We start from the raw sequence: 23064 nt of genomic DNA, 5'->3' as shown, positions 1-23064 counted from the left end.
CGCAGCTGGAAGGGGAAAAAGTGTAAAAGGAGCCCCATTTCCTTGTGGGGTGCCGCTCAGGGGCTGATGGAAGATGAGCTCAAGGGTCGCGCCGATGAAAGTCGGCTCTTGAGCTGGCCAGTCAGTAAAATCAGTAAAAAGAAAGAACATTAAGGGAGATGAACGCTTTCAGTCCCACACTTTTCCTGGTCCGTCACTAGCGTTGGCATTGATCAAGTCATTCAAGTAGTAGCTGCGTCAGGGGGACACCTGACGAAGGCTCCACAGCCGAAACATTGTGTTTCTTTTCTTCTCTTTTCAGCAGGGAATAAACCTTTACCTGCTCCTTTGATAAAGTCAGCCCACTACAGTAGATCCCCTCAGGATCAATAGAGTAAGGCCAGCCCCATAGATCCCCTCAGGATCAATAGTGTAAGCCACACCTGGAAACTGGACAGGTATGTATTGAAAACCGAGGAACAGGAGGCCCCCTTTAGCAGCCTGGAACGAGCTGCACAGACATGTTGTGGGAGCTGGTAACCCTGGCGCCCTGTGGAAGTGCCTGGATGGGACCTCAGCTCAATTCGCTGCTAAACCCTAAACCAGCTGGGCGGGTGGACAGGAAGCCTGGCTGTGATCCCTAAACATTCTCCTGTGCTGAAGTACTATTTGATTAAACAATGAGACTCTGCTTTGCCAAATAAATAATGCACACAATGCCAAAGAACAGCTCCCTATTAACTGTTCACTCCTCCTCTTGTAGTCTTCACACAGAATTGATTTAAAGACAGCGACGCAAGGGTGTCGTTTTTAAGTTTGCGATTTTTGTTTATTGTTTATAAATCCTGAAGAAAACAAGCAATATTTAGAGGTTTTTTTTTCCAGATAAAGTCTCGGAGCTAATAATGCTGAAATTATAGTAACAGTTAAATTTTTTGGCTACTATGAACGGAGTCGTGAAAAATAAAGGGAATAAGTCAGTTTAAAGGAAAAAGCGATCCTTTCCACCAGGGCAGTGTTCATGCAGTGGCGCAGTGAAACGACAGTCTGAGCCCTCGCACCCCGGCGCTAGCGCCGAAGGTGTGGCCTCTGACTGGAAGGAGCATCAGATTACCTGTAACCTCGAAACGCAGGCAAGCCGCCGAGCGCGCAGTGTTTGCTCACCTGTGGCGCTACTCAGAGCGACAGGTTGGTTTCTGGTCAGCACCACCCAGCCTCCTGCTTCTTTGGTGAGATCTCGACAGTTGGTTGGAAACGGAAGAAGCGTCGGTCACCGATTTTCCGTCTGCAAGCAAGCCTGGTGCGGAAGTCTGTTTATTAGTGTTACATATATACATATTGGGAAAAGTATTACGGGAAATGGACTGATCAGGTAGTGTACTGACCTCACGTTACGTGAGTTCCCCAACAAAGAAATATACAACAATTCTCTCCCTGGCTCTGGTATGAAGAGACAACAGGAGCGTAAGTTTTCAAGAGTTTAACTGTTTTTTTTTGTGTGTTTGTGTCTGTGACAGAGAGTTCTTCTAGCGTGTAGTTTCGTTTCTGTTGCATCCCGAGTGGCTTGGGCGTTTGCAGACTCGCACGCTCGCCACTTCTGTGCCGGTGAAATAGTCTGCATTTGTAAGAACGTTTCCAAGTGGTGCAAAGACGACACCGAACGCGACACGCTTGAGAATCAGACTGACCTAACGTGGCATCTTGGGAACACAATCCCGTCGCTGATCTGCGATCTATCCGATAGGACGGAAGCGAACTGATTGAGAGACACCTGCTACAAAACACTCTGCTTGAGGACACAGCGCAGTCTGCCGGCCTCCGTCCGGACTGGGGCCAAGAAGGTCAAGTCGTGTCCAGTTAGTGTGAGGGGCAGCTTTAAGCGGCTCATGTTTCCGATCATAGCGAGGAGTTAAAAGTCATTTCGCTTTACAGCTGGTGGCGCTTTTCTCTTACTTACCGTTTGCATACCGTCACCCTTGGTTTTACCAACAGTAGTTAACTCAGAACTGAATACGCGATTTCTGATCGTGATCAAGGCAAATGCCCACTATATAACTGGGAGACAAAGCCGAGGCTGGGACTGTGTAAGACAGTGTTTTTATCAAGAGAGCTCGAGTCATGAATCTGCACCAATTTTTAAGGTTTATGGCGCAGGATACAAAAGTAGTTTGTTTTTTTTATCCGTGTTAGTCTGTCAGCGGTCATGCGATAGTGATGAGAGGCAGGGCCATGAGCGTGTGAGGGCCTTTGGTAAACAGTATGTAAGCAGCCCTTGCGCTGACACTCGAGGCCTTGCTTAAGAACCGGTTTTTCCTTCGTTTCGCATTAAGGTTATGCCAGTAAGTTCGGGGCATGAATCACAAGTTACTTTAGGGACACGCTTTGTCACACCCGCAGGGTAGGGTATCTGGAATAAAAATACAATATGAGTGTGTTGCGGAATCTCAAACCAAGCCCATAGTATAGAGTTCTTCTTGCGGTGTTGGATTAACAGACTAATATGAGTTGAGTTCGATATTGCGGGGTTGTTTTGTTACAATTACTGGAACCAAAGAGACATCACCTGTCGGCTTTATTTCTCAAAAGGTCATAGCTTTCACAGTCTCGTTTACGTTCCAAATGATGAGCCACGTTGTTCTTGCACTCCCGAAAAACCTTCTACATCAGATTTTACTACAGAAACCCCCCGTTAATGCGAAACAGCGTCGGGATATCTCCAGAAATGCAAATGAGACTCCGAGGAGCCAAACAGAAGCGCTCCTGTTCTTGGGTTTTAAACTTCAGTGTCTGGGTTTAGAATATTCCCCTGAAGGCGTAGAATTGTTTTAATTTGTCCCCTGGGGCTCGTCCTGTGTAAATGAGAAGTCACTTGTTTCTCTGCTTCACCTGTGAAACCGGCCTGCCTTAACGCTGACGTCTTGTTTTGCTCTTTAACAAAGATGTGGAATCCATCGTACTTCCTCAACCTCTGCTCCCTGATTCAAAGCCGCTCCAAGCTCTCTTATCAACAGGCTGCGGAGAAATAATCAAGTACTTCCTTTCTTGCCAGTCCCTGACCCTGGACAGGAGGTAACTGCTGCTAGTAGGGTAACAGCCCCAGGTGTCAGAAACACGAGCTGCTGCCAAGCTGTGCTGCAGTATTGGTTGCCCCAGTGAGGGTCTAGTACTGGAGGCTCTTGCCATGCTGGTATTCACACACTGCTTGTCCCCATGGCTGGGTTGCCTTCGGGCGCCATGTTTTTGCGGAGGACAGAATCACGAAATTGAAATCACAGGGGGAACTGTCCTGGAAAAGCTGAAATAAAGGATAGACTGGTGTCAAGGCATTAAGGGTCTCCTGGAGTAGAGGGTGACATCCGGCTGTGTGAGAAAAATAAGAACGCGTGTGGTGTGAATGAGCTCAGGTTTATTTTTATTTGTGCTCTAAAACACCTGCGGTCTTACAGGTAGTACAAGCACTAGAGACAATAAGGGTTAAACAAATGGATAATTAGATGAAAGTACGCTGAGTGGCAGAGGTTTATGGAAAGTTTCTGGAGTGTTTAATTTAAGGATGATTTTGTGTTTCAGAAACTCCAAAAAGAGAACATAGCCGAGCTTGTACAGCATAATCAGGGCACAGTTCACATCTTTGTGAACCTCGGTAATGTCTGGGTTCTTAGCCTATATACTGTACCAGGTCACTTGAATTACAGATCCTATTATTGAAAAGGTCACAAAATCTATTACCTTGCAGTAAAATTAAATACAAGTAATGCAAATAATTTGATTCACTTTGTATAGGAACTGTTTTTTTCCTTTTTTATTAAAAAAACCTCTAGTATCACAGTGTTTCTTTCAATCCTAATGACAGCTGCTGAGCTGTTGATAAAGAAGACTTCTGTGCCTGTCGTGAGTGGTTTCCATAAGAAACTACTGGCACTGGCATAAGCTAACTTTCTTGTCCTTGTCCTTTGCTGAACATCTCTGGTTATTTTTCCACATCCTAATCCGAGCAGGGAGTACAGAGCCCTGTTTACTGCTTCTGACGCGGTGTTTTTCCAGGAAGTCGGTGCTCCGGGACACTGCCATCAGGGACAGCTTGCTACGAATAAGTCGGGTCCCAGCGTGATGCTTTTTGTCCGTACAGCAGCTGTCAGTTGATTGAAAACAAGATGGCTGCTGCTGGGACTGCACATTTGCAGCGAGATGTGCTGCAGCAGAAAACAGAATAGCTTCCCCCTCTGGACAGGGATAAAAATACCCAGAATGAAAACTGAGGAGTAGGAGCTCAATTTGGTCTCTGTTGTCATCTGCAGAAATGACAGGTATATTTGATTGGATAACGCTGGATTTAAAGGGAGATTTCCTGGGTTTAAGCAGGGCAAATGTTAATGCAGCAGACATCAGACTGAACCACATCAATATTGATACGCTTATCTGGAAAGACTGTGCTGGTCTGTTTTTCTCAACACTATGTTACATGGCTTCACAGTGCACCTTTTTATCAGAACCTTATCAACTTGAAAAAAAGTTTAGATGAAAAGCCTGGCTTTGTTGTTTGAGGTTGTCAAGTGAAGTGATTTATGTCTAAACTGTTTCTTTAAAGATCTTTTAGGTGATAAAGGTGATATTTCAGTGATCCTGGTTATTTGCCAGATATTCATATAATAGCTTAGATTTAAGTGTGACCTAATATGAATAATAAAGGTTTTGCTGTAGTAATTCCACCATGGATTCCCTAATGGAGATAGCTGAATACTTGATATTTATCAACGGCTTATAGAGATTGCTTCCCTGCAGCTGTCTTAATGCTTGTGGGATTTTTGATTACAGAGCCTTGCTATATTAAAAAGAGATCCCTGTCCATCAGGTATATCTGCACCAAGTCTAAATGTGTTTGTGCTTGATTCATTTTGCTCTTGGTGTTGTCTCACAAATATAACTAGGACCTGCAAAAAAAAAAACTATTTATTCAAATCTGGTAGTGATCTGTAAGTGTTTCTCTGTGATGTCCCACTGGGTTTACAAATCTACCATAAAGAAGTGCAAATGGTGTTGCAATTTGTAAGACTGTGTGGGCAGGAGAAACCTTCCAGACTGGAAATAAAGCTTAAATGCAGTAAATGTAATCCCAGACCGCAGCCTTTCCATTCTCAGTCTGCTGGTTCAGAGCTGTGATGTATAAAAACACGCCAGCGCTCGTATAAAATTAAGGACGAAAGAGTCGGGCACCGTACAGAGCCAAGCGCTGAAGCTACAGGAGCGATAAACTGCAAGCGCCTGCAGTGTGGCGGAGTGTGTTGACGTGCGGAGTGCGCTCATCTTGCCAGTGGCCTGGGTGCCATGTCCAGAGGCTGGCACCGGAGCTGCTGTGTTTTCTTCTGGTTTCTTGTTTCTCGTTGTTTTGTTGCAGCAGATCGCTGTGACGACAGACGACAGGTTTGTTTTTTTGTAATCTCACACCAGGAAGAAAAAAAAACAGCCCTGCAAATGAAACATGGCCTACAGCCCAGTTTCGGACTCACGCTTGAGTCACAAAACAAAATGGCTACAGTGTTTTTTTTTTGTTCTTTATTTAACAAGGCAAGTCAACCAACAGTAAATTCACATTTACAGCCATGATCAGTACACTGCAGGGCATTTACTGGAGCACTCTGAGTGTGGCTCCTCGAGGCCCCTCAGGGATGGGTGATGGGCCTGGAGCCCTGAGCTCCACCCACTCTTTGTGCCAACATGGCGCTCTGCTCTTCCCTGTGGGCTGCCTTCCTCCCCCTGGGGGGGGCTAAGCAGTCGTCAGCGTGTCATCGGCGTGACCTCGGGGTGACTCCTGTGAGCCGCCTTGTTTGTCACGACAAGGGGCTGGAGCAGAGCGAGCAGAATGATCTTCCTCGAACCCGTGCATTTCCCCAGGGCTCCGTTCACTGTCAGGGAAACGGATCAAGGAGTGAGCAACAAACGCCAGAGCTGTAGCTAATTGTTTTTTTCATGGGAGTTTTAATTGGGTGGTATGCTTAATTCAGTGTAACTGCAATTGTTTTGTCATTTTAGTGCATTGTTAGGATTGTCTGCCTGTTAATTAGATATTCAGTTTTCTAATGATGATTTTAATCTTAACGTAATAACCTATTAAAAAATTCAAATAAATAATGACACGGCTTTCAGTGCAGACTCTCGTAATAAGTCTTGAATGGCTTTAAAAAAGCCTGTGTATTTAACACCCGGGAGTTAAGAAGTTAAAAGTAACATTAAAAATAAATAACAAGGAACTGTCGTAGCCCTTGCAGTTCTCTCATTTTGCCAGCACTCAGCTCCCTCCAAGTGCCGGTCCTGCTGCGGTGAGATTCAGAAGGAACTCGTCTAGAAGGGAACAGCGAAACAGTCAAACAAAAACATAAAAATTCACCTGTCCGCCTGCTGTCAGAAAGCCACTTGTTCCTAGTGAGGGTGATGGCAACTCGGAGCATCACCTGGAAGCACAGAGAGCAAAGCAGGATTCCGCTCTGTTCTCAGTGCCATTGCAGGGCACACGTACACACAGTCACGCACGCGCAGGTGCACACACACACGCACGCGCAGGTGCACACACACACGCACGCACAGGTGCACACACACACACGCACGCACAGGTGCACACACACACACACGCACGCACAGGTGCACACACACACGCACGCACAGGTGCACACATGCGCGCACGCATGCGCACACACAGGTGCAGGCACAAGCAGGCACACACACACAGGCACACACGGAGGCAATTGCATACACACACGTAGACACACACATGCACACACTGGCAAACTTTAACCCAGCCAGCACCTCCACCTGGAGAGGAGAGGAAAGTCAAGGCTCCATTCGATCCTCGGTGGCAAACTGCCTGCCTAAACAGTTTGACATCCAGAGCAAGAGGCACCGTCTAGCCCAGTTTGTTGGGGGTGTACGGAACGGGCTGCCCAGCCTTGTGGAAGCCAGGACCCTTGAGACTCCTCAGATCAACCAGACTCGATGGGCTTGTCACCTTTCCTTTGTTCTTAGGCCGACTAAGGACAAGGCAGTTTGTCCACAGTGAAACTGAAGGGCCAAAATGTCGCCTACTATACTGCATCTCCCCCGTCCCTCCCCGTCTCTCAGGCGCAGAGGTGCTGAGGAAGGAGGCTTTGCTCCTTTCTGCACTGTGCCCCTCTCTTCTGGAGAGAAGAGCGGCTGCAGGTCGGACAGTGCTCACAGCACAGGAGAGGCAGGAAACGCAGCCGGAGGGAGGTGCGGATCACACACTGTGCTGCGCTCTGTGGAGGGAGTCTCTGGTCCTCAGCCGGGGCAGATCGGGTGTCGGGGGCGAGTTCTCCCCGCGCTGTTGGCGAGCGAGAGGCAGATGTGTTTGTTAGATTTTGGGTGCTTTTGTTCTCCCCATGACAACGGCCTCTCTCACTCCGCTGGAGCAGAGGGACGGGGCCAGCCTGTCTCCGGCGTGTCCCGGAACGAACAGGGAAGACGGGAATCTCTCCTGACAGTGGCAGAGAGCCCGTCAGGCAGGAGCAGCAGGGGCTGGGGGGGGGGCAGTGTTTATCTTCCTCGCTGGGAAAAAAAGATTTAGTTTTTATGCGACCAGCTTTGTGTGATCTCGACAGCGTTGACTTGCTGTTGATTTATTAATACCCCAGGCACCTGACACGGTTCCTGAAGAACCGAAGGGGTCACCTTGTTTTGGTAACAAGTTGGCGTTGCCTTTAATTGGATTACTGCATGCCTCGCTTGATGACCCCAACAATTGTACAGCTCGAAGCTTTAAAGATATCTTTATAACAGGCTGGACATACACTAGGGCTCCTTCTGCAGAGAGCAGTCGTCTCATGTAGGCTGGAGTCCTTGTAGGGCCGATGAGGGAACTGTTATACAAGACAAACCAGAGGACAGACTGGAAGCAGTGGTCAGTTAGAAGATTTATAAATATTCAGCGGATACAGTGACTGCCCGCAGAAGGATGGAGAGACCTCTGTGTGCCGTTTGAAAATCGCAGTGACAAGGCATGACCCAGGAGACAGCGTGCAGGATGTGTGTTCTGTGCTCTCTGGAATTGCCCAGTGAAGCGCTGTAATTCTCAATCCCGCATCAGTTCCTCCGGTTTTTGCTTATCTGAATAAAGCTGGGGCGTTGTGACGTGCACCTCGCAGCCTGTCTCGAATAGCAGTCAAAGTAATCACAAGTAGAGCAAGTCCCACAAACACTGAATGTTCGCAAGAGCCTATAGCTGAAGACCACAACAGTCCCGGGAGGCCAACAGCACCTCTGTAACCCAGCAGCAAGCCTGTTGCAGGAAAGGATCACACATCACTTGTTTTTTCTAACTCATTTCCCTCCAGGGGGAGGGAGAGCCCTTCCAAGACGGGACCATTATGAGTTTTCCATCCTGAAGCCCTTTTGTGAGCTCACTAAACACGGCAGAGCTGCAAACAGAAAGTCAGTTAAGTTAGAAAGCATTTAAAATCACTCTGTAGTTGACAATTGCACATTTTCAAGGCCCCCGGCTACACAGAAACACTAAGTGGTGGTATTTTTCATGGATTCTGCAGATCTACTGGGCTATCTAGTACAGAAGCATTAGTAAGGCTCCTTTTCCTTTCAGAGTTCCCTGTAACATACTACAGCGAAAGGAGAAGCAAAACAATGACACCAGAGGGAAATCATGGTACATCCTACAGTGGCAGAGTAGGACAGGATACAGTTTTGGGATATGGCAGGAACTACCAGCTCACATCTCCACAGTACAGTGGTCACACTGCATCGTCCTTCAGTCATATCAAGCTGTTTCAATATGTCAGTAACAGCCAGCTCAATATCCACAGCTGCATCAATGAACTTGCCAGTCGACCCAGACTGTGCGTAAGTGTATTTTTAACAGCCTTACCTCCAGATAAGCAGACGTTCTAAGATCAATGTTCACATTGACTGTAGTCCCTTATAGTTGGAAGTCTCACTTATTTTGTGATAGGTGACTCTTTTCTGTGTGTGTATTTATAAATAGCTTTACCGCTTATAACCTAAAAGTGGAGGACAAATATTAGTTCAGTGCCTGGAGAAGATGGGCAGAGCTGTGTTTGTTCCTAGATTCCCAGGAAATGTTTTATTGCTGGGCTGCAGTCTGGGGCCATGAATCAAACAGGCTGGCCAAGAATAGGCAAGGCACCTAACTTTGATGTAATCGAAAGCTCATTTTAACAGAACTAAAGTGGTCCTGCTTGTCTCAAAGCTCACTGCTCGCTGCCAAACACACTATTTGTGCTAATCCAATTGCCATTCATCTGTACCCAGAGAGACTAAAGTCGTAGACACTTTGTTAATATCTACAGGCTACTTGGTAAGAGACAATGATCAACAAATGAGTTTCTTACAATTGTTCTTGTCCCAATTTCTTACTTTTTTATCCTTTAATGATTTTCCCGAGGCAGAATTAAAAATGTCAATTAAGTATAAACTATTTGACTGTTAATGTCTGAAATTATCTAGGTCACCTCTTTTCAATGTGACACCACTTCATAAAATTATAACTTTGTTAAATATATTTCAGGATGGGCTCCTTGTTTTCTTATTGCAACAAGCTTTAAGCATAGTTTTGCTTCATGCCTTTTCTTATTTCTGTAAAAGGGAAATTAAGAAAGGCCTCTTTCTTAACCAGATATCAGAATGTGCAGTGGTGGGACTAATCACATACTGCCACACCAGCAGGGGGCTGTCCTTGCTCTTGTGTCAGCTTTCCAAACCAATAGTCCAGTATGATGGCAGTACTGCAGGAGGTGGAGGTCTTTGTTAAAAGACATTAAACTGAGGTTCTGACTACTTCACCATAATAGGTCCCAGAGCACTATTCATGAGAGTAGGACTGTTAACTGTGGGGTCCTGGCTAAATTCCACTCTGGGACTGTATAATTTGGCCATCCTAAAGTTCCCCTTAATTTAACTGGGGAAGCAGTTTCTCACTTTCTCTGATCTGATCTGCTTCCAAGACACAACATACTAACGCGGTGTCTGCTACAGGCCATCTCTTCATTTCTCTCACATAAAACATCCAAATCATCACTTCTCTGATTCTGATTCAGCCTGTTGTGCTTTCTTGTAAGGGCTCTGTGTCTTAGGCTCAAGCCATCTCAAGAAAAATAACTTTTCTGAGGAGCCTAAATGAAACCTGACCCAATTTTAAGTACAGGATCCAGGTCAGTATGTCACACGCAATGAATAAAGCTGGAAACTTGATATGTCCATATACTCCTGCTGAAACCCATCTCCTGTTTCACTCAGATTGCTGAAGATCTGGCACAGGCAGCTTTGTTTTGCCATGCTGAAGAAACTTAAAGCCCTGCAGCAAAGAATACATTTGCACGGTATTATTTTTAAACAATGATTGAAATTCTTCCCAGTATAATGTTATCTAACCAGGCCTTTATTCACAAAAAGACAGAAAGGAACCTATCCTTACATTCAACAAAAAGCAACAGTGAGACGGCAAAGGATTTTTTTACTTTCCTTGGGTATAATTATATATATACACACACCTTGGGTATATATGATCCATACTCAGTATTGAGAATGTATAGGCGTGTTCTCTGCTGGTGTTTTTTTTTTAATTGCTGCATATTGCATTTCTGCATTGTCGTCAAACTTTCTTAGACTCGAGCTGCTTCCATGCTTGTTTGATAGTCAGAATTGTGCCCTTGTGTGTGAAGCATATGTTATGCTGAAATGTGGAAAGGAATTGTAACTGGTATCAACCCTGTACCATTTCCTGAGATTCAGGGCTCCCCTCATTGTCTGTTGTCTGAAATGTATCCAAATGAACCTCTTAAGATAAGATCACTTCATTGGCCATATTCAATCTCTTGTATTAGGAATCTGTCTTTTCACATACCCCAGCTTGCTCTCCATGAGACACACAGACAGGGGGAGAAGCTGGGGGTCAGAGCGTAGGGTCATCCATTTATACTGCGCCCCTAGAGCAGTTGGGGTTAAGGGCCTTGTTCAGGGGCCCAACGGAGTAGGATTCCTCTGCCAGCCACGGGATACGAACCGGCAACCTTCCAGCCACAGGCACAGATCCTGAGCCACAGAGCCACCACACCGTCCTCAAAAAGCATTAGCTGACCCCAACGCGATTTGAACACGCAACCTTCTGATCTGGAGTTGGACGCGCTAGCGTTTAATACATTGACACCCCCAGCTGTTCAGTCGGCAGCAAGAGTGAGCAAGAACAGGAGAGGCTGTTTAAAGTTCTGTGTGCTAAAATTGCTGGAATCAATACCCTTGAAGCAGGGTATCTTTGAAAGTCAGGACTGATGTGCAGAAGCAGTGAAAGGTCTAAACGAGTAATCGGATGTATTAAAGACATCAGCAGGCGCTGGAGATTTAGAGCTCAGCGGGAAGGAGGGAGAACCAGCAAGCACAGGCGTTCCCTAGGGTTTGGATCAGAAACCACTGTTTACAAGCACCAGCTTCTGAAGAGCAGTGAGAAGCTATTTAATTGGTCCAAATAAGCCGGTATTGAGCAGATTTAAGTTTTTAAGAGCTGAGATGGAATAAAGCCTGCTGGGAATCAGCAGTCTAGGACCAGGACTGCCCAGCCCTGCTCTAGTTCAAGACCAGGACCTGGGCAGGAGATGCCCAATTTAAACTATACTCAAAACCTCCATCTTCTAACCAACAGTATAATAGGGATAGACATCCCTATTACACAGGGACACAGGGATAGACAATGTACTGGGGCTGGAAACTAAGCTGAGATCTGGAAGGATTTAAACAAAAAGTTATGGCCAGTATAATGGTGATTCTTGGGGAAAAAAGGAGCTGAATTCCACTAATTACTTGTAGATTTTCCTCTAAGCAACTGGCTGCTGTTGTGGTGTACAACACATATGTTTATGACAGGCACTAAAACCTTGTTAACAGTGTTTGCCTCACCTGCCTGCCACCAATTTCTCAATACACTGTTCTGTCTATCAGGCTGATAAGACTTTTATTACTGGGCTCTGTGACCTTTGGAGCCCAGTGTTTAGAGAGAGAGGGAGAGCTGGGAGGTAAGGGGACAGTAGAGGGGCTGTTGGTTAAATTAGCTTTGCCAGGAGCAGTGGACAGGGTCAGTAGTGGCTAAACCCGTCTCTTATGGTGAACAAGTTCTGGCCTGGTGAGCAAACAATCACTTCTCCATCCTTGTAATTTACTGACAAAGTAACGTTATTGGAGGGGGGTTGACTTCAAGGGCATGTCGTATTAGTTCACGACATACTGTACAAAGTATCTGTGTGTTGTCTCCAGAAACACCTTATGAGCCACTGATTACGTGGAGGTTGACAGGCACTCTGTTGCCTGGGGAGCAGGAAAAAAGCCATTGTAAAACTGGGCTCTTTGAAAAGGGTTTCCCCTGCTGAGAGCTAAAGGAAATAAAAAACTTCTGTACAGCTCCCAGAATCTCCTCTGCAGACATACAGCCACTCAATTAACACATTGTGACAGTCTGCCTCTGCAAGCTCAGGCAATCCTCTGTACCACTAATATATTCTGAATTCTTCTCCAATACGAGTCACAGGCTACGAATCACTGACTGAGCCTTTTTTCCTGATGGGGTCTAACCAGATGAGATTTTAGTGCGGTGCTGCTGTAATTGTGGCTTGAATTATGATGTCTAATTACAGGTTGAGCAGTAAATCTCAGAGTAAGGCCCTCTTATCTTTCCAACGCAGGACTCTGCTGATCAAGTTCTGAAGATTCTCCGATGTTTCCACCAGATTTTTAATCTAGCATGATTACAATTAATGGTTTTTGTACAAACATGAAAGTAAAAAACATAAAAGTCTGTTTTCTCATTTATAGACGCCGTGTACCACAACCAAGATAAGAGCACTGGAGTTTACTGAATACAAGACTAGGTCAGAGAAAGCCACAGTGATCACAGATCGCTCCTTTAAATACAGCTGTTTTTATCTCTGAGAGGGCTCCTCCATGTAGATTTCTCTCTCCTTCTAAGATCTTCTGTCTTAGTCAAATGTTATACGTTTGTGGTTAGAATTGCTTCCAGCTTGATAGTTTTATACTGGAAAACTGTCAGCCACAGCAAGAAGGAACACATAGCGTTCCAGCCTGTGCTGTGCCTGACCTTGCAATGACTGAAGCCAGACTGATGTCTTTCCCAGGTGTGAATGAGGTGATTCTCTGTGGCCCCTCCAGGACCGCTTGGCCAACGGCTCTTCGTCTCCCATCCCGCAGGTTGTCCTCTGTGATGCCGAGATGCCCGGAGATTCCCCAGTGGGAGGAACAGGGAGCTCTGGTGGCCAGCTCAACCCTCCTGGCCTCCGCAGCCTGGAGGCCCTAGGCAGTCGCTGGCATGAGGAGGACCGGCGAGAGGCCCTTGACGGACACGAGGCCCCCGATGGCCGGGCCCGCCGTGGGGAACTGGACCCGGCGCCGACTCCTGAAGTCAGCCAGTACCTCATCCCACTGGAGATGAATGGAAACCACCTATATCCAGCACCTCCACTGGTGATGGGGTGCCAAAATACCCACTGCCATGTCTGCAACACCTCCTTGGAAATGCATATCCAGTGAGTATGGTTGTGCTCATGCTTTTCTTTCTTCTCGAAGAAGAGACCTAGGATAGACAGCGTACTGGGGCTGGAAACTAGGCAAGGCTGAAATCTGGAAGGACTGAAACGAAGAGTTATGGGCACAGAGAGAAAAGCCTCCAAGCTGTGCAATCTATATTTGTCCTCTGGAGTCTTTCAGTCATTTTTTGGTTTCTCACAACATGTACCTGCAAGCAAGCAGGTAAGCAAGACATAAAGGACAGGTGATCTCTCGGATTATTGCGCTGTGTGCTAGTGTGTACAGTAGCATCGGTGACTTCTGCGAGCACTCAAATGAAAGGTGAGGGTCATTGGGTCTTCCAGTTCAATTTAAACTTGCAATCTTAGTTGTAGTCCGGTGTGTATATAAGCGGTGTAGTAGCACTTGTTTCACAAAGCCAGGGTCCTTGTTGCATCCAGCATTGTGTGGCTGTGTATTTGAGGCTGGAGCAGGGCTGGAGGCTGTGGCAGCAGTTCCTGAAGGCCCACTCACACTTCGGCGACTGGCTGCGATTGGCTGAGAGCTCTGCCGCCAACCCCAACTCCGCCCAGGTCCCGTACATCACTGCCAAGGAGGAGCTGAGGAAGTTTGAGGTGAGGTGAAGCATCCCGCCCAGCTAAGATTAGCCTCTTCCTTTCCAGGCCTGCACATTAGGGCTCAGAAATGAAAACTCGCATCTCTCTCACCTGGAGACAGTTCTTCCAGTCCTCATGCAGGTGAAAACAACACTAAATACCATCAAAGAACAGAGTTTGATATCTCTGCATTTTAGAGCCACAGACTGGTTTCTTGCTGGGAATGTCCTTGGTTTGCAATGCGGCTTTAATTAAGCTGTCAAAGGCTAAAGCTAATGAAGACATGTGACCCAAACCTTGGCTTGTCAGGCAGGGTTCTCCTAAGCCTAATTGTGCGAAGCGTGTCTCAGCTGCGGTGTGTTCCAGTGAGGTGTTGTCTTTGGTGCCAGGGCTTGCAGAGGGAGGTGAGAGCTCGTCTGGCTCAGCTGGAGTCCATGAACCAGCAGTACCGGTGCCTGGCGAGGGTCTACGGCTGTGAGGTGGGCACGAAGCTGCAGCTCCTCTTCCAGGACAGCAGCCAGCGCTGGGACCTCCTCAGCAGGACCGTGGACAACGTGTGCCGCAGGCTCAAGGTTGACTCTTCAAGCCACTTTCCAGAAACACCCCCTCAGGGAACCACTTGTTTGCACAACACCGACGCAGAATGCAACATCTAGGCTACGGGGACGGTCCAAACTGAGAAACTTCCTGAGCATGGCGAGAAACAAACCCACAGCACTGCCCAGCTCCTCGGTGTGGTGAGATGTGTTCACACTGTAGGCAATACATATATGCTAATAGCCCAAGGCAATGAGACAGTGGAACCAGATGGTGAGAAGCAAGTTAATGCACAACTGCTAAATCACAGGGGCAGCATGCACCTTACAAAAGCTATATCAAGACAACACAAAACCCACAAGATAGAGACAATTGGTAAAAACACCTGTACTAATTCATTACTCGGAAGAATGGAAGACGTTTCCTCCCCCCCACGAGACAGAGCAGCTAATCGATGGGACTGCCAGTGCACTGGTGAATGTGTTGTATCTTCTGGTCTTCTGCAGCACTTTGTCAACCAGCGGGAGGAGTTCGAAAGCGAGAGAGAGGACATCGCCATCTGGCTGGCAGAGCTGAACCTCCGGCTGACTGAAGTGGAGCACTTCTCTGGGAACAACAGCTCGGAAAAGATGAAGGAGCTGCAGGTGAGAGGGAGGGAGAGATGAAGGAGAGGAGGAGAGATGCAGGAGCGACGGGATAGAGGGGAGGAGAGATGGGGAGAGGGTGGAGACATGAAGGAGGGATGGGGGAGAGGGGAGGAGAGATGGGGAGAGGGTGGAGACATGAAGGAGGGATGGGGGAGAGGGGAGGAGAGATGGGGAGAGGGGAGGAGACATGAAGGAGGGATGGGGGAGAGGGGAGGAGAGATGGGGAGAGGGGAGGAGACATGAAGGAGGGACGGGGGAGTGGGGAGGAGAGATGGGGAGAGGGGAGGAGACATGAAGGAGGGATGGGGGAGAGGGGAGGAGAGATGGGGAGAAGGGAGGAGACATGAAGGAGGGATGGGGGAGAGGGGAGGAGAGATGGGGAGAGGGGAGGAGACATGAAGGAGGGATGGGGGAGAGGGGAGGAGAGATGGGGAGAGGGGAGGAGACATGAAGGAGGGATGGGGGAGAGGGGAGGAGAGATGGGGAGAGGGGAGGAGACATGAAGGAGGGATGGGGGAGAGGGGAGGAGAGATGGGGAGAGGGTGGAGACATGAAGGAGGGATGGGGGAGAGGGGAGGAGAGATGGGGAGAGGGGAGGACAGATGAAGGAGAGATGGGGAGAGGGGAGGAGAGATGCAGGAGTGATGGGGGAGAGGGGAGGAGCTACAGTGACATACAGAGGCCCGCGGCAGTGACGCTGTGTGTTGAGCTCGCTCCTCACTGGGCTGACTGGTGGGAGTTGTGTGCGAGCAGACTTTCCAGGTGCTGGTTGGGGAGAACGCGGAGCGGCTGACCGGCCTGCTGGAGTGGGGCGAGAGGCTGATCCAGCGCAGTGAGCCTGGCGACGCCGAGGAGATCGAGGAGGAGCTGCAGGATCTGCTGCTGTACTGCGCCCGGGTCTTCGACGGGGTGGCGCGGCTGCACACGCGTCTGCTCAGCATGCGACTGGTGAGCTCTGGCACTCCGCTCCTGCAGAACTCCAGGGCGTCTCATTTCCCATCAGCACCACTTCCGCGAATTATCGGCTTTATTGGAGTAAACACGCTCTGTTTCTGGTCTTTTAGCCATTGAGGGTTTTAGGTTACCTAGAATACCTCCAGGTCTGTAATGATCTGTGCTGATCCTGAACACAGGGATGGTCAGCTGTCTTCCTGCACCAGGCATCCTGCAGCTTTCACGGGTGAAGTTTAATGCGACGCCCATTTCAGAGCTGAGTGGTTGTTTTGATAAGTCGTGTAAAATTAGATTGCTCCTTTGGGGATGAATGAAGTATTTGGAGTTGGAATAAAGTCTTGATGTCTGTCTTCCGAATGCAGGGCTGGGCTCAGGAGTGAGCGTTGCGAACTCCAGCGCTGTGTGCTCAGCGGTGTTCAGGTGTGCTGGGTCCTCCCTCACTTCCGTCCTTCCTGTCCCCCAGGTGTTCGAGGAGGACTTGCTGCTGGACCAGCACTCCGGCTCCGACTCGGAGGCGCAGTGGGAAGACGAGGGGATTTACGACCGGAGCAGCGTGTCGGATCCTCAGCGCTCCCTCTCCCCTGCCGCAGGCCTGGGCCCCGGCTCCAGCCTGGACTCCCTGGCCCTGGAGTGGGACCCCTCTGTCGACGTGGGGGGATCCGGTTCCCACGACGACGCCGACTCCTCCTACTTCAGCGTCATCACGGGTAAGCCACGCGCCTGCCCGGAGAGGATAAGAGAACTGACTCCGGCTGCTGCCAGTTTCGATTGCCCAGATTTCTTACGAGTAAAGCTTGCAGTAAAGCTTGCCATCCAGGGCTGGCGGCAAACGTCTTTTTCTTCTGTGCCTGTATCACTCCCACACCCCTGCCTGCTGACGCTGCTGGGGCAGGCAGGCAGCTTTCGTGAGAGGTGAAAAACATCGGCCTTGACCAGTGGCTTCAAATTAAGATGTACGAAAGTCAGACAACAATTTGTTTCACAGGGCTGCCCCACAAGGAAGACAGCTTGTCCAAGGACACGTGTGCCAACAGAAGGAGTTTCCTGAGTTCGCTGGGGTCGCAGTCTGACGTGATCACCGCAGACATGGTGAGGCCCCCGGGTTCGTGTAATGAGCAAGCTCTGGATGGAGATAAGAGGCTCATGGTTTGTTCCCCTGTGTTTGCTTCAGTGCACAGAATGCGATGTGGAATACGAGGGTACGAGGCGGCCTGGCCCCTCTGCGCTGCCAGGCAGCCTGGAGTCAGGTAAGGTACTGGGCCTGTGGGACGCCCATGCACACCTGCACACCACAGCCGTGCGCAGCACTGTCTGCAGCTCAGCCTGGAGCGACAGGGCCCTGCCATTAGAAAATGAGCACCTCAAACACACTGCGTTTGTCTTATCACAGAACGTTCCTCCTCATCCTTTTGCCTCAGCTTCATTCAATACCTTCGCACACCTGAGTAGAATTCATTCGAACGTTTCGGTGTGTTTTTCAGGTGAAGACAGTCCTCACCACATTTCTGGGCCACGCTTGACGCCCAGTGGACACCTGGCTGAGCCTGTGACCTTTGACCCGGAGCGCATCAGTGCGTGGCTGGGGCAGACAGAGTCACCTCTGCGTCAGGCCCCCAGAGCACTGGAGGTGCCGGCTCACGGTGAAGCCTTGGAGACTGAAGACGCTCGGGAGGTACTGACTGTATAAATCGCCTGTCTACCCCTGCTCCATAGCTTAAAAATCAGTTTTGCACAGTTCCTTGTGGCAATTCATTACCATTGTGAAAACACAATGGATATCGGAAATAAGTTATGGGTGTGAAATAATGTGTAAACTGAATAATCACACTCATTCATATACAGCTTTGTTTTAAAAACACTTTTCTGGACGCTCCACTCAAAACACTTTACAGGTCATGGGGATCCCCTCCACCACCCCCAGTGTGCAGCCCCACCTGGATGATGCTCCAGTCCTCTCCCCACACACCAGCTCTCAGTGGGGAGGAGAGCAGAGTGATGAAGCCAGTTCAGAGATGGGGATTATTAGGAGGCCATGACTGGTAAAGACCAGTAGGAATTTAGCCAGAACACCAGAGTCACACCCCTACTCTTTTCAAGAGACACTCTTGGATTTTTAATGACCACAGAGAGTCAGGATGTTGGTTTTATGTCTCACTCAGTTCCAAAGATGACCTGTGTAGATGATTCTTTTACTCTGCAATCAAAAATCTGGAAAGGGCTAAACACAGAAGTGCAGTTCACCTGACAGAATCCTGTTGAGTGCTTAGCTTAGTGGTCAGCCTTGGGCCTCTGGACCTGAAGAGCCACAGTCCAGCAGATCTGGTACAGAAGGTGACCCACAGATCAGCTTGTATAGGGTTCAAACATATGATCAACTTAACATGTCAGTGGGTTTAGTTAATTAAGGGGTGGCCACCTGTGGTCCTCCAGAGCACCATGGTGTTAGGGGGTGTCATTTCAAATGGTCTCTGAACTTTGGTTCAACACTGTACAGTTAATGTTGTTTAGAAATGGATGGTTTGGGGGTGACTCCTAAGACCTGCTGGTGTGCACCAGTGCTCCACGTCCTGTGCCAATTATCTCCCAACAACCCGCCTCATTGGAGCGGAGAGGGAGTGTTAATCACTATTGCTATCAGAACTGTAGAAGCCTGGTGTCGGATCTCCGAGACTTCACTGTCGGGGACTCCATGGCGTAGCTGCGTGAACAGTGAATCTGTCTATATCCCTGTGCCAGTGCTTCAGGCAGCCACAGGAGGGCATGCCATGTGTCCCAGGAAATGTCTCTCCTCTTCACCTCACTTCCTGTCCTGCTGGGGAGGGGCGGAGCGCCCAGAGTCAGACACAAGGGAAGGCGTCGTACGCGAATGGCCCCGCACCGTGGAGCAGACGCAGGAGACACCCGGGCGTGCACCCGGGCGTGCAGGTTAAACATTCGCTCATTTACGTGTTTGTTTCAAGCCCTAGTGTGGACAGCTCTGGTGCCCCCAGCTGAATAGCTGGGTAATGCCTTTACTAGGGTGACTAGCACCCCATCTCTGGGGGATTCAGGTACTCAGGTACTCTCTCCTCCTGGTTCTACAGAAACCAGACTAAGGGAAGGTCTAGACTCAAGTGCAGAGCAGAGCAGACATGGCTGTAGTATAAAGAAATGCCACATTCATTTACTGTATATCAGACCTGAGGCACACTGGTGACATCCAGTCTTCCCACAATACCGTAGCACCTGTAGTGGAAATGTCATCTTACACCCAGAGATATCCACCCCCACCCTCAGCCACTCCCCACCTTGTCTTTCTTTCACCTCTTCTGTTTTCAGCAGGTCCAGGACAAGAGCATCAACTGCGCTGGCATCCCCGAAGTCAAAATCAACATCGACACCGAGTGAGAGCTTTGTTACCTCCTGGAATTCAATCAGACCAGCTTAGCTGGAACAAGAGAATCGGATTCTCTCCCTTTCCTCCTGCTGCCTTTCAGCAGACAGTTCAAGGCTTTATTCCTGAAACTAACTTGTAAAGGGCATTTCTAGATACAGAGTTAGAGAATCGGTAAGATTACGGTATTAAACTGTTAACAGGGATTCTGAGTTTTCATATTTCCCCCTACGTCTGAGTCAGTAAAGTGCTATTTATTTACTGTGAAACAACAAAACTGTCATTTATAATGTTCATTTTTCATAAATAAGGAGAACACAGGAGGGACGTAGTGCAAACTGAAGCACATGATTAGAATGACAAACATAAAAATTGATAAAAACAGCTTTACGTCTTTGATAAAAATTTGTGTACATAACTAAAAAATATATTTTAACAAAACATGGCACTCGCAGTCTCACGCATGCTGTTTTACAGTGAACGCGCCTCTTAGTTGTAGCTAATTTTCAACCACATTCCTACAATAAAGGAGAAAATAAAGAGCAGAACAAATTCTAACCCAGAAGTACAGCTGGGTGCTGTGAATGACGTGATACCCCTCCTTTATATCCTGAAAATCACTTTGAGATCCTTTGGAATAAAAACACTCTACAAATGGAAGCAGATTTTACTTTTCTTAATCATCCGTCGTATTTCTGGCAAGAAGCTCTGGGTTACTGCAACCACACTACACTGCAGCCTGGATGGGGTGCCAGTTCATTGCTGGGCACAAGCACACAGGGACAATCTGGGGGCACTAAATAACCCAGCAAGCTGCAGAAGAAACCAGAACACCCTGAGAGTACCTGCACAGACCTGGGGAGAACATGCAAGCTCCGCACAGAATCCTCTACAAGGGTCTGCGTTGGGCCCCATGTCTGAAGAGAGGAGAGGCAGCTGCACTAACTGCCACACCACTGTGCTGCCCACTATTGCTTCATAATGATTAAATGCCCACTGTATGATCACTGTGTAATAGAGTATGTGTTGTAATATATTCACATTGCACACAGTGTGCCTCTACCTGATAGCGTCTCCCTGTGTTTTGCCTCTGCAGAGCGGAGTCCGTCCCACAGAGCAGGACCGGTCGAGCTGCCCGGCTGCTCCACGTCCCTGTGCTCCTGCGCTTGGCCAAGGCCGCCGTCTTCCTCTTCCTCTCGCTGGCCCTTGTCCTGGCCCTCCTGCGCCAGCTCCCGGCCGGCACCACAGACTCCCGCTGCCATCGCGCCAACACCTTCGCCCGCTCCCTGCGGCTCATGCTGCACTACGTCAACGGCCCGCCCCCCACGTGAAGGAGCCTCGAACCCGTCGCCGGTACCCGGAGAAGTAGAGAGAGACCTGCCAGGTTTACACGGCGCGTTGAAGACGATGGCCATGCCTGCGGGCTGACATGCCTTTCAGGGCTGTGGAAATGAAGGAACTGTCTTCCTTTCATGGAGACATGGAAAGTCCCATTAAGAAAAACAAGGACATTAATGAAAGGTAAATATTTATCAGGAACACGTTAAGAAAACGGCAGCATGCACCGTGTGGCTCTAAACTTCAAATACTGTTTTCTTGTAACCAGATTTGTCTATTTTTGGAGTAGGTCATCTAAAGAGACCACTTCACTGGTTACTGTAGCAGTGTAGAATTCTGAGGGTCACCTTCGAGATGAGATGAGACAGTTCTTTTGCACTGTGATCTACAGAAGAATGTGCCTTGAACTCTGTACTTTATGTTGTGAGCCTCTGTTAGAGTGTTGTCTTGAGAACAGGATTTGCAACACAATCTGACTGAAACCTGTCTTGTTATAAATATTTCCATTCCATTGCACACACTTCTCACACAGACACCTGGGTTGTGTTTCGACTCACGACCTCCAGCTGTGTGCTGGAGATGCTACATTTTAAACCGTCCACATGTGCTGGATGAGAAGTCATCCTCAAAATCATGGCATGATTGTGATCTTTTGTGTGTACTCAGAGAAAACCAACATCACAGATGGAATTTTGTACAATAAAATTTAGTAGTGCAGAAAGTATGTGAGTTTTTATACGAAAGGAGGTCTTTTTTGTCAGCTTCAGTTCTGTCAGCATCAGTCTTACGCAGGTAGGTTGTTTGATTATCTTCGTTCCTCTGACATCGGTCTCCTGTCTGTCTCCCAAGTCTGTCTACACTCTATTGGTGACGTAGCCTTCTCCTGCTGCACCCCAGAACTCTGGAATTCTACCCTCAGGGATATCAGAGACTGAATTAGAGTCCGGACTCTAAACCTTTCTCTTCAGGCTTTTACTTAATTAACATCTCTCTCTTCTCCACTTTCTCAAGACCATGCATCTTCTGCTGCAGTTCTATTTGTGTTTCTTATATGTGCTTATTTTGAATTTCGCTATCCTAAAAACTGTTTTTAACCTTTTTTTACACCTACTATAAAGTGCTTTAAGATGTTACTTTTAAAGTTGCTATATAAATAAAGATGATGATGATGATTATCTATCTATTATTATTATTATTATTATTATTCTGTTAGAAAATGGATGGATACATTGTTATTTGTGACATGCCTCAAAGATGCAAAACTTTCAAAGGAGATCTATGAACATTTATTCTGGAGAATTGTAAACAGTACTATTTTGTGTCTGAACAAATTAATCTCATCTCATATTGATCTTGAATAATGTGCTGCCAGTACAGTCTATACAGAGAACACCTGAATGAATATTTTGATAGTTATTTTTATTTGAGCATTTTCTAGATGTCGCAATTGATGGTCAAGAACGAACATTTTCTCCAAATATGTTATACAGTAGCTGCCTCTGTGATGGAAAACAACATGATTTTGTGTCATTTTTCCATATGTTAGCTGTAGGGCACTTGACCAGTTTGCAGATACCTAAGGCACCCTGGGAGCTGTAGACGGACAGTTTAATTCCCCCCATATCTGCACAGAGAATCCAGACCAGCAGAGAAATGAGCTCAACAAAATGAAATCATTGCCTCCTCCCCAGCCTTCATCCATCACCTCTTGCCCAGACCCTGCTGAGCCCATGACCTAATGAGAGGGGAGAAAGCTAAGCGATGGCAGAGAAAGCGCTCTTGATCACGTGTGCAGACGCCTCCGTGCCTGCTGTGTCTGCGTCTCTGGGGGCCTCGCTGGCTGGAGCGAATCTAATTTACAGCAGCCTGGAAGACGAACGCAGAAGGCTGGCAGAAAGATGGAGATTCGATCCTGGCCAGAGATTTATGAATGAGTTTGTGGTGCTGCAGCAGCATGCCTTTAAATGACGGGGGGTTGGGGAGAGAATAGATCTTCATGCTTTCCGTCAGCTAGGGGAATCGATCACCAGCGTCGGGAGCAGGAGCATGTGGGCGCTCCGACGGAGAAATGAAC

At 48.0% G+C, this 23064-nt stretch overlaps 1 protein-coding gene across 3 annotated transcripts; it reads left to right on the top strand.

The window, feature by feature from the left end:
- Positions 1-1130: 1130 nt before the first annotated feature.
- Positions 1131-22163, top strand: LOC148838776 (uncharacterized). Of its 3 annotated transcripts, none has more exons than XM_088911270.1 (13): positions 1131-1443; positions 13210-13544; positions 14009-14159; positions 14531-14713; positions 15185-15322; positions 16079-16273; positions 16743-16986; positions 17265-17368; positions 17451-17526; positions 17761-17951; positions 19016-19204; positions 19601-19662; positions 20749-22163. In XM_088911270.1, the coding sequence occupies exons 2-13, from the start codon at positions 13231-13233 to the stop codon at positions 20981-20983; spliced, it is 2082 nt and encodes a 693-aa protein (XP_088767396.1). In that variant the 5' UTR covers positions 1131-1443; positions 13210-13230; the 3' UTR covers positions 20984-22163. The 3 variants fall into 3 exon arrangements, with proteins under 3 accessions (XP_088767396.1, XP_088767394.1, XP_088767395.1); XM_088911268.1 differs by having other exon boundaries at positions 1136-1443; positions 19598-19662; XM_088911269.1 differs by lacking the exon at positions 1131-1443 and adding an exon at positions 12826-12872 and having other exon boundaries at positions 19598-19662.
- The last annotated feature ends 901 nt before the right edge of the window (positions 22164-23064 follow it).

The sequence above is a fragment of the Atractosteus spatula genome, chromosome 3, assembly GCF_055471065.1.
Source record: "Atractosteus spatula isolate fAtrSpa1 chromosome 3, fAtrSpa1.hap1, whole genome shotgun sequence".
In the NCBI taxonomy this organism is placed as follows: domain Eukaryota; kingdom Metazoa; phylum Chordata; class Actinopteri; order Semionotiformes; family Lepisosteidae; genus Atractosteus; species Atractosteus spatula.
Note: the sequence above shows the minus strand (reverse complement) of the source record. Positions and strands in the feature narration are given on the sequence as shown.

Bases quoted from the DNA above. Each gene is read 5' to 3' on its own strand.
- LOC148838776 (XM_088911268.1), top strand. From the start codon at position 13,231: ATGCCCGGAGATTCCCCAGTGGGAGGAACAGGGAGCTCTGGTGGCCAG. The intron at 13,545-14,008 runs GTGAGTATGGTT...TGTGTATTTGAG, and splicing joins TCCTTGGAAATGCATATCCA to GCTGGAGCAGGGCTGGAGGC. The intron at 14,714-15,184 runs GTTGACTCTTCA...GGTCTTCTGCAG, and splicing joins ACGTGTGCCGCAGGCTCAAG to CACTTTGTCAACCAGCGGGA.